The sequence below is a fragment of the Dasypus novemcinctus genome, chromosome 16 (assembly GCF_030445035.2).
Source record: "Dasypus novemcinctus isolate mDasNov1 chromosome 16, mDasNov1.1.hap2, whole genome shotgun sequence".
Taxonomy (NCBI): Eukaryota; Metazoa; Chordata; class Mammalia; order Cingulata; family Dasypodidae; genus Dasypus; species Dasypus novemcinctus.
The window spans coordinates 2,847,358-2,859,545 of NC_080688.1; the positions used below are offsets into that span (position 1 = coordinate 2,847,358).

General features: G+C 35.3%; 1 protein-coding gene across 1 annotated transcript; it reads right to left on the reverse strand.

Annotated features, from left to right (window-relative positions):
* Positions 1 to 7,724: 7,724 nt before the first annotated feature.
* On the reverse strand, positions 7,725 to 8,657 carry LOC101420674 (olfactory receptor 14A16-like). Its single transcript, XM_004479490.2, has one exon. It carries the CDS (start codon positions 8,655 to 8,657, stop codon positions 7,725 to 7,727), a length of 933 nt encoding a protein of 310 aa, XP_004479547.2.
* Positions 8,658 to 12,188: the final 3,531 nt, after the last annotated feature.

Consider the following 12,188-nt stretch of genomic DNA (forward strand, 5'->3'; position numbering starts at 1 on the left):
AACCCATCGCTTTATGCCATTTCCTAGTAAGGGACCCTGACATTATATTGGGCTTCAAATTTCAGGGAGTTCTGGATCACAGAGTGGTTCAACAAAGGCAATGGAGGAATACTGGTATGGGATACCATTGACAGGGAATATATGGCTGACAGGGAGCTGTACAGAACATATGTCCAGGGTGCATGGCAATGTTTGGATATACTCATAGTGGCAACAATTAAAAACCACAGTAGGGGGGGGTACTGGGTTCCTGGCCAGTGGTGCTCTGTCGTGGTCCCTAGAGGAGCAGTGACAGTCTCCCAGGTGCAGCGGCGGGAACCGGGAGGGAGTGAGGGTTCAACAGTGAACCCCTGACGCTAATGACTATGCTTGTGAGCTGAGAAGCCTAAAATAAGAACAAGGCCTAGAGCAGCATTGTGCCTGGGAATTTCCTCCTGTCAGCCTTCATGTTACTCAAATGTGGCCAGTCTCGAAGCCAAACTCAGCATGTAAATGCAATGCCTTCCCCCCAGCGTGGGACATGACACCCGGGGATGAGCCTCCCTGGCACCGAGGGACCACTATCAACTACCAACTGATGATGCAACTGGAAAATGACCTCATACAGAAGGTTCAACGCGGATCAGCGGAATATCCTTGTCTACATAAAATAACATGACTTTAAAATGCTGTTTGACCTAATGTAAGGGGGAAATGGAAAGGAGAAATGAGTTTATATGGCTACGAGTCTCTAAGAAAGAGTCTGGAGGCTGTCAGAAGGATTGCCCTTATGCACAACTGAGCAGAGTCTGAGAGACAGATAAAGCAGATACAACCCCCAGATATCGGTTCCTTCGAGGGCTAAAGAGACCCATGGGAGTTATGGTCATGGCCGATGGGGTTAACTACCAGGTCAGATGGCCCCTCTTTGGAACTGGTGTTTATGTGTGATGAATCTGGACTCAGATGGGATCTCTCTTCATAAGACTTTCAAGCTAATGTGCTGGAGGTGCAGTTAATGTTGGGGTTTAAGATATATTTAGGGGATTTGAATCTCTGGACTGACAATGTGATAGCCAGGTCCTGAGCCTCAACAGACTCCAGCACCTACAATCTGACTTATTGGGCTCACCACACTCAGCTAAGATGGAGTTGAAGAAGGACAACCACCACACCATGGAGCCTAGAGTGATTACAACTGAAAGTGGGAGGATTGAATCCAGCATCCATGTGGAATCTGAGCCTCCTCTTGACATAGAGGTGCAATGGACACAACCAATCCAATGTCCACATAGAAAAGGTGGCATTGGATTGAGAAAAGTGGACATGATGGCTGATGGGTATGGGGAAAGGCAGGAAGAGATGAGAGGTGGAGGCGTCTTTGGGACATGGAGCTGCCCTGGATGGTGCTTCAGGGGTAATCACTGGACATTGTAAATCCTCACAGGGCCCACTGGATGGAATGGGGGAGAGTGTGGGCCATGGTGTGGACCATTGACCATGGGGTGCGGGGGTGCCCAGAGATGTACTTGCCAAATGCAATGGATGTGTCATGATGATGGGAGGGAGTGTTGCTGGGGGGGGGGGAGGTGGGGTGGAGGTGGTAGGGTTCAATGTGACCTCATATATATATATTTTTAATGTAATATTATTACAAAGTCAATTAAAAAAAATAAATAAAAAAAAATAAAATAAAACTAAATTTACACTAAAAAAAAGAAATATATAATAATGTTAAAAAAGAAAAAAATCATTAGTTTCAATATGAAAACAGACTAAATTTCTTAACAAATATTTAAATAATGCATTTCTCTACTCCACTCAGGACCATTTTCTCAGTTAAGTTCTGATAATGCATAACTTGTTCCTTAGAACAAACTCTCTCTCTCTCTCTCTCTCTCTCTCTCTATATATATATATATATATATATATATTTGGTTGCAAACATACCAGAAAATAAGTTCCATTTTATTTTCTTTTAGCAAAGGCCAGTATGCAGGGTGTTTCAGTTTGCTAAGCTACTGAAAGCAGATATCATGAAATGGGTTGATTTAACATTGGGAATTTATTATCTTAAAGTTTTGAGGTTAAGGACAATGTTCAAATCAAGACATCATCAGGTAATCCTTGACTCTTTGGCCACAGGACAATAAACATGGTTGCATCTGCTAGTCTCACTCTTTTTTCTTTTAAGTTTTTTTTTTTGCTTTCAGCTTCTGGCTTCTGTGTCATTCTCTGTCTCTCTCTGTGTGTTAAATCCATTTATATAAGAAACCTGTGAGAGGATTAAGCCCTATCCTGAAGGAGGTGGGTCACACCTTAACTGATGTAGCTTCATCAAATGGTCCTACCTGCAATGGGTTAACACCCACTGGGATGGAATAAATTAAACAACATGTTTTGTTGTGGGTATATACATCCTCAAACAACCACTTTGCATGATTATAACAGGGACCACACAAATGACAACCACAATGTAGTGTTTTCTGAAATGAGGTTTTTTGGCAAACACTGAGAAAATATTAACTCTATCTAATCTTTTTATCTAATCATCATATATATTTATATAATATTAATCCAACAAATTTAAACACATGGCAACTTCCACAAATCAAATCATATTCTTCTATGTTGAAGTATATTTTCTATTAAATACATTGTTTTAAATTTAGTTTATTTTAGAAAATAAGAAATAATATTTCTTATTTTATAATAAATAAATAATAAAACATATGTAATGCTTAACAACATCTTTCATTCCATTAATAATGAATAGAGATTCAGTAATGTAAAGGAGACATTTCAAATTAAGACCCATTTTAGTACAAACTTTCATTTGTAAATTGAAATTACTTGACTTGTACAAGGAATTTTATATTTGTACACCTTAACTTTCTTGTATACAGAAAGGCAAATACAACTTACCCACAGAATTATTACAACAAATATGGCACTGATGTAAAACTGAGTATTGTGTCATTGTGCTCATCCACAGATATTATGCTAAAGCTGCTGGTTAACTAGTGGACAAGGGCTAGTGTTTTAGTTTCCTAGGATGCATAAAGTGCATACAATGAAATGATTAGACCTCAACAAAGAGGACTTAATAACTTACAGTTTTTAGGCCAAGAAAATAACTATGTCCAGTCATCATCATAACTATGCTTTCTTCCTGAAGATTGTCTGTAAGTGATCCTTGACTACTCTGCTGCATGACAACACATATGGCAGCATCTGCTTGTCTTACCTTTCTCTTCTGGATTCCATTGATTTAAACATCTTGCCCTCATGGCTTTCTTTCCCTCTCTCTATATATACATAATAATACTGATTAGAAAGGACTCCAGTTAATTGATTAAGACCCATCCTGAAAGAGATGGATTATACCTTAACTAAACTAACTTCTTCCAATGGTCCCATACCCATAGGAATGGATATAAGAACATATCTATCTGGATACATACATTATCAAACCATATCAGAAGGAAAATTACTTATAATTATTTTCCTTACTGTATATCAATTAAAGACTCAACAGGATATGCCTCTCTTGCGTCAGGATGAGAAAATTGGGCATTTTCCAGGGAATTCCCTAGTAGAACATGATAATATGCTTCTCTGATTGACTGGAGACTATGGTGCTGGAATGTTTTCCAGGTGCTTTTGATTTTTGTTAAGAGAGAATCATGTCTGAAGAACATCAGTTAATATCACAGAAAGACTTACAGAAAGAAATCTGCATGTCTATTCAGTAAACACTGTAAGTTTCTCAGCAAATATTAACTAATCAATGATCATCAGCATTTATTGATGGCCCATTGCCAGCACATACATTATTGACATAACATTTGTAGTGTCTATTATAAAAGGCTAGCAGAGCATGTGCATCATCACTTGATTTACAAAAGAAAATGTACTGGCTGAAAAGTAAACATAATATTTCGCTTGGCTTTTATTCAAAAAGTTTGACTTTGTTTTTCAATGATATTGAATTCTAAAAGAGAGACTTTGATAAATGATTTTCAACAGTCGAACATATTTCCTGTTTTTCTTTAAGGATTAAGCAAAAAGCAGTCCTATACAATTTTGATGTGAGTCTACATATACACATCTATTTGCCTAAAATGATATAAAGAATGTGTACTGAAAGTGATAAATTCATAATATCATCAACTTGAATTTCTCAAAATTACAAGGAAATAGTTTGGCAGACTTAAATCTGTAATTATTAAAATTTGTGTTAATTAAACAATAACAAAACCATAATTAAAGGGATCTAGACATAGATAATATTTACATTGGGAACATGCTAGTCTCTGAGCAGTTTTTATAGCATAGGAAAGCACATGCAAATTAACCACAACTTCATGACACAACAGATAAATTAATAAGACATATGAACATATTTTACACTAAAGGATTTAAAAAACCCCAGAAAATAGCTTGGTTCCTTTGCATGGCAAGCAAATGACAACCTAAAACAATCTTTTGGTATATCACAACTTAAAAAAAATAATCCATGAAGAACATATTGGAATATAACTTGCAGAATTCAAAAAGACCCAATCCTCATTTGTTGTGGGAAATTGTCTCACCTGTTCCTTATTGTAAATGTTACACTGTTCTATTGTAGATGTTACAGTTATTCCCTATTGTCGATGATATTGCAATTCTGATAGCAAACAGCTGCTTGGTAGTTTCCAAAAAATATGAGCTGGAAACTAGGGTTGAGGATCTCAGTTCCAGAAGCTGTGAGTCCCCTGGTCTCAGCTTTATCTCCTCTCTTGTTTCTCTCTCTATATCCTTTTATTTCGTTAAGTTTTGCATTGCCTTCTCTTTGAGCTAACCTATTGCTGAGCTTATCTCAGCACTCATTATTTTTAAAGTTTTATTTTTTCATTTATCACCCCCTTGCTGCTTGCTTGATGTTTTGTCTCTGTGTCCATTCACTGTGTGTTCCTCTGTGTGTGCTTGTCTCCCTCTGTTGTGTCATCTTGCTGTGCCAGCTCTCCCCAGGCATGGGCCATCAGCTCCCCATGGGCATGGGCCCTCAGCTCTCTGTGGGTGTGGGCCAACTTGCCTTCACAAGGAGGCCCTGGGTCAGTTGAGCCACATCTGCTTCCCCCAGTCCTCATTATTTTTTAAGAAATTTTATGTGAGGACTAATATATACTAAAAACTACGAAATGTTCTGTAGAAATGATTATTTTCTCCCAGATATTTATTGGGTAAACATGACCTCACATACTGAGAGCCCTACATTTCATAACATTTCACTAACATTAATTGAGAACTTTGGAATTTATAGTACACACGTTTCAAGATAATTCATATTTACATACATTTCTGTTTTCCTTACTATCTCAACCTAGTATTTTCCATATTAAAAGAGTGTAGTACATATATAATAGTTGAAGAAAGAATGTGGAAGCTGTGAGATATCTAATAGAAGGTCCGTCATCAACCAAAAAAAGAAATTTTTAATGCAAAGGAGAACCCTCAAAAATAGACATAATAAAAAGGATAGAAGAACCATGTATAGGGAAATGAAAAATTAGTATAACTCTGCTAAATTTGGGAATATATATTCCAAGGTAAGACTCACTGACAGTGTACCAACTTCCTGAGATTTTCTGACCTCCTTATTTTATCAAGATATCTCTAAAGGTCTCAGGACTACCCTTGATTGAGGCACTGTTTATTGTGGCATTCAATAGGATCCTCCTGAGACAGGTGTAACTGTAACCTCTGGAATGATCTCCTAACTCATTTTGACATCTGTTAGCCAAACAAATAGATTCATTTCAATATTTTCCCCATTTGGTCAAGGTCTTTTCCCAAATGAATTTCCAGGCAATGCTTGTTAATAATCCCATGGTTACCGGGAGTGTCACCCTTTGGAATCATGTCCCATGTCAGGGAGAACGTAGTGAGTTTTCATGCTGTTGTCTTAGATAAATTCCATATTAGAGAAACAAGGAAGCTTCTAGGAGGTAACTCTAAGGCAACATAGAATATTAAACTTAATATCAACTTCACAAAATTGAGGTTAAAACCTACAACCATCCATGTCAAAAGATTGTCATGCTGGTCTGTTCTCCTTCTCTAGATACTGGCCATGTACTTTAGGAATTCTGGCTACACTATTAGATAATGTAGCAGGACTTCCCATTCAATATTCTTTTGGTAATTGTATTGGTCTCCACGTACTGAGACAACACCCCAAGACCAATGGAACATATTCATATTCCATTAAGACATGTCCCATGTACATCCTTCCCACTCATACCATCACTCCCACATCAGTGATCCTCCTCTATCACAGTTACAACCCTTTTGCAACCCCAAACCTTCCCCAAAACAAAGCCAGAAATAAATGAATAAATGAGTAAAAAATAATAAAAAATAAATTACAAAAATAAAACATCAAATATTTAAAAAATAAAAATTAATTTTTATTGTGTCTTTCATTATCAAAATATATGCTATCTTTACTAAGGAATGAAAAAAATTAAGTGGTAATACAATTATGGACTAAAGTAGAAATTATTTTTCTAGCAATGGAAAAGCTTTTAATATTGATATGAAGAAAAGGTCACCAGAGATTCTGAGGAGGTGGAAAGAGAAAAATAGATGTAACATGGGGCATTTGGAGTCATTTGAATTGTTCCAAATGACATTGCAATGACGGATACAGGCCATTATACTTTTTTTTTTAATCTATAAAAATGTGTGGTGCAAAATGTAAAATATCATGTAAACTATTGACCGTGGTTAGTAGCAATGCTTTAACATGTATTCATCAATTGCAGCAAATATATCACATTAATTAAAGATGTTGTTAATGGGTACTGTGGGAGGATGAAGTGGTGAGGTATATGGAAATCCTTTATATTTATGTAACACTTATGTAATCTAAAACTTCTTTAAAAATGAAAGAAAAAATAGACATAATAAAAATAAATAAATAAAATAATAAATTATATTAAGAAAATAAACTATGGGGTTTTAATTTTATTTTTATTTTAATAATTATAAATAGGACTTCAAGTTGTATAACTATATTATGACAAAAATAAAACATCACCCAAATTATTATTCATTTCCATGAATAGTAGGCTTGAATCATAGTTCTATTCCCTTGGGATTCTGATGTCTTTCTCTGAAAAAAATTTTCAGTAATCATTTCTCATTTTTCATTTAACTGAAATCCCTGAGTATATAGACTGAAAAAAAGCTTCCAAAAGTAAAATTTGATGGGTGTAATCATCATATTAAATTTTGTACTGTTATCTCCCTACTGTTTTTAAATAAGAAATCTAATCAGAATGAAAAATATTAATATGCTAAAATAATATGAAATATTTTAGTTACTTGAACTTGTGGGTTATATCATAAAACTATAGAGCTTGGGAGTAATTTTTTTAATTTTTTATTTGTTTTGGTAAAGACTGCTAATTGAAGGAAGTGATTTCCAACCAAACATGCCTCCTTACGTCATATTAAAAATAGTTAGAGTTATGCTTATGAATGCCAATGATTAATAGATATGGCAAATATATGAACAATTTTAGCAATTCTAGAGGCTCGCATAATAATAGAAAATTGTGACATTTTTGTCCAATGAAAATACCAAATGTAGGAGCTATTTATTTATTTTTAAAATATTTACTGGTAAAAGTTTGAGAGAAAATTATTAAATGAAATTATGGATGATAATGCTAATGAAATAAAAATGAATGCATTTAACTTTTGATGAGCTTTCCTCCCAATAACATGCCCAGAGCCATCTTCATGGCTTTGTTTCTTAGACAGTATATGACTGGATTCAAGGTTGGGGGTACCACAGTATAAAACACAGATATTACAATGTCAGAAATAGAAGGGGATGCTGAAGTTGGCTTTAGATATGCAGTGAAGGCTGTGGACAGAAATAATACAACAACTAACAAGTGTGGAAGACAAGTGGAATAGGCTTTTGACTGGCCTTCTGTTGATGAAATCTTCTTCACAGAGGAAAAGATGTAGGCATATGAAATGACAATGAAAACAAAACAGCAGAAACCCAAGACCACACTAATCAAAATTGGCACAATTTCTCTTATTAAATTTTCTGAACAAGAAATAGCTAATAACTGGGGAATGTCACAGAAGAACTGGTGGACCACATTGCACCCACAGAAGGAGAAGGAGAAGGTACCAGCTGTGTGCATTACAGCAGTCAGACCTCCACCGAGCCAAGACATAGCTGCCATCTGCTTGCATTTGTCCATGTTCATGATAACTTCGTAGTGCAGAGGATGGCAGATGGCGGCATAGCGGTCAAAGGACATCATTGTGAGGAGGAACATCTCTGTAGCTCCCAATGAAACAAAAAGAAAGACCTGGATAACACAGCCAAGGAAGGAGATGGAGTTTTTCTGGGTCAAGGAGTTGAGAATGGATTTGGGGATTGTAACTGAAATGAGGCAGAGATCCAAGAAGGATAAATTCTTCAGAAAGAAGTACATAGGGGTGTGGAGGTGTTGATCTAAAGTTATGATCATGTTAATAAGGAAATTCCCCATCAGGGCCCACAAGTAAATGAATGAGAAGAGCGCTGATTGCAAAATGTGCATATTGTGTTTGGTAGGAAATCCCATGAGGATAAATTCAGTCACAACTGTGATATTTGTCATTACTCCACTCATAATCTATAAAACATTGGAGAGAGGAATAAAAAATCATCAATATCAAGTTTTTTCCCAATATTATAACTATAATGTGTGCCTGCATAAGGTAATCTCACAATCACAAAATCATTCCATTGTACATTTTCTTTAGTTTTTTGATCATCAGCCATTGCTTTTCTTCTATTTTTTTTCTTTGTGCCAATTTTGTTTCAGTTTGAAACTGTCATTATGATATTGTCCAAATATTTTCTTTCAAAGGCAGTGATTGAATATTTTCTACTGCCCTTAGCAGTACCTTTCCAAATCTCTTGATAAATACAAATTTGCCAAATAATGAATGCTAAATTGTGACTAGTTTTGCTCTCCATACATTCTATCACATTCCTAATACAATCTGAGCTTCTATGCAAATACCAAGAATCTGAAAAATGAAAAATTCTCATAATAATACTGAACAATCTCTAAACTTCCTCATGTACTGTGAAAATTACTTAGACTGATCGCTTTCTAAAGAAGATCTAGTTTAGAGCTATTGTCTCAATTGTAAATTTTAATAAGGGATGCTTCCTCCTTCAGAATACACAAAGTGTTTCTCATTTATTGTCTTGTACCTAAACTTCCGTAGACACATAACCTGGTTACCATAGCTGTCAAATGTTTACAATATAGGAGCTAAGATTTTTGCCCACTGTTTGCATCAAATTGTTTACTTTTCTTTATTGCCTCCTTTAATATTTCCTCTATATCTAATAAAATAAATAATTGTGTTTTCCATGCAAGATTTTTCGTTCACTATATTCACAATATGATGTGGAATAATGTATGACTTTATGTACTGCATATCTGAAACACTGTAAATATTTTATTAAAGTTTCCATGTCTATAAAGCTACCCTTTCTCCCTCCCTGGACATTCCATCCTTCCAACAAGATTAATACCAATCATTTACGAGGGGAAGAAATTATGACACAGAATTAGGATTCAATTCAGATGATATTTGTCTGATGAAAGGGTGTAATTTGCTATTAATTTGGCAGGGACAGTTTGATGCCACCTATTTGTAAATATTTTTTCTTTAATCTTATTTTAATTTAGTGAATATTTGTGAATGTACTTTACATTTCCCACCCCACACTCTTCCCTTTAACTCCTTCTTTTAAACATCATAATCGTTCTCTCTTCATGATGGTAGGTGGTAAATATATCACAGGGTAAATGCTAGTAGTTGGATTTAGGAAAGAAATATAAAATAATTTCCCAAATACAGGCAACTATTCCATATACATTATTAAATGGAAAAATAAAAATGAGGATGCAGTCTTATTAAAGGGTTTAATATTTATGACAAATTTAAGAAGGTTTATAAGGATAAAATTTGATTTTATGTATCTCTACTTTTTATGTTAAACAATATTGTGAAATTATCATAATACAAAATTATTCACAGCCCTTGATTGTTTAAGAGTAATATTCATGACCATAAATACACATATTTCCAACATCCATACTTTATTTTTCTTTTAATGTGAGGATAATACAACTTTTAATGACTTTAACTAAAAAATAAGGTCTTTAATGATGCTGACTGACTTACCTGTCAATATTTTCATAGCTAAAAGAATAGTATGAATTTATAAAAATTCTTATTTTTTATTTCTTCATTCATTTCCTTGTATTCACCTTTCTTTAATATTGTGATTTCATTAAACCTTGAATACACTTTCAGCTAAGTTAGCTAAATGCTAATTTTCATCATTGACATTTACACCTAATATTCATTATATACACTTATGAGCCATGTATTATATCAAAATATTAGAATCATCGGTCTTTTATGGAACACCTATAATTGAGGAAAATAAATATAAACATTTTCACTCACTGAAATTCCCAGAAATTGATATTCTTTTTAACTGAATAATTTCTGCACCGGTGAATACTATGCTCTCTTTGTGTTTTATTTTTTCATCTTTATTAAGCATATTTTAATTACAGTTTTATTTCTCCAACCAGTTTTAAATGTAAAGGAATTGTCTCTTAAACATAATGACTTACTGATATCACTCCAGTCACGGAACATAAAGGATACAACTATATTCTGAGGGTCACTCCTGAAGGAACGGTAAACTTTCCATTGAAAAGGGATCATAAATCACTTTGACTCCTGTGAAAACCCCTACATACTCTGGCTTCATGGATATCTGTGCTGACACAAACAATAGAACTAACGAGTTCAATAATTTTATTCTTGTTGCTGCTCTCCCTTGGGATTGAACATGGCCCAAGAATTAAAATGCATCAAATTGCTTGATTCCAAAGGGAGATTGTGCTAACTTTGTCTCTATTGACTTTCTTAATTGGTTATCTCCATTTGACACCATCTCACCTAGTAGTGGAATAATTATGTCTTATTTTTATGTTGTTAGTGGTTTGCACATTGATGGACAGTACTGTAATTAATTCTAGGTACCAATTGTTCATTCATTATTATTTGAGTGCCTTCTTATGGCATTGCTTCAATGAAAGCAATATGATTAATCAAAGAGCAAATGAAGGATGAAATATAATTGCCTCTCACAATCAAGTTGTGCTTTGGTGGGAGGTAGAAGTGTGTTAGGAACAGAGGAGAGTACAGATCAAGGAAGAGTGTGACTGTGTGGAATGTGGAACAGAATTCATAAGGAGCACGTCCCTGAGTTGGAAGTGTGTCAGGTCACCAGCAGGTGACAGAGCAGCCTCAGGGTATCAGGTTGTGTAGACACTAACGGGTCATGAGAGAAATGTGGAAATGGTGGACTATATCAAATGCCCTTGCTATTAATTTTTACCATTAATGAGAAGAAAACCATGGATTGTTTGAAGAATGCAGTAGCTTGATATGACTTACATTTGAACTTGATCATTTTCTGACCAAAAATTTAAGTGGAACTACTGGAAGTGACAAACTATTAAACTACTCAAAGTTGTGAGATTGAGGGACTTGTATAGAAGAGGTGGTGGTGGCAATAGAAAATTGTTCAGCTCCTGAGTATGTATGTATGCATTTATTTATTTATTTATTTAGTATTCCTCCTCCTTTGTGGCTTTTTGCATGCTGTCTGCTCTCTGTGTCCATTCGTTGTGCGTTCTTCTGTGTCTGTATTTATTTTTATTTATTTCATCTTCCCCTCTTGTGGTTGCTTGCTGTCTGTTCTCTGTGTCCATTCACTGTGTGCTCTTTTGCATTTCTGCTTGTCTGCCTTTTTGTTGCGCCACCTTGCTGAATCGACTTTCTGTGGCACCTGCAGGCCAGGTGGCACTCCCTGGTGACTGCAGGCCAGCGGGCACTCCATGGTGCCCAGACTGGTGGCTCTCCACAGTGGGCGGGGAAGCCTGCCTTCACAAGGAGGCCCTGGAGGGTCTCTCATCTGGAAGGCAGAGTCTAACTGACTGAGCAACGGCTGCTTCCCCCTGAGCATTTATTTTATCTTTATTTTTTTACACTAAAATAAGGTTTAATAATCCCTTATTCTATTTTTATGCTAAGTGTATTTTTTT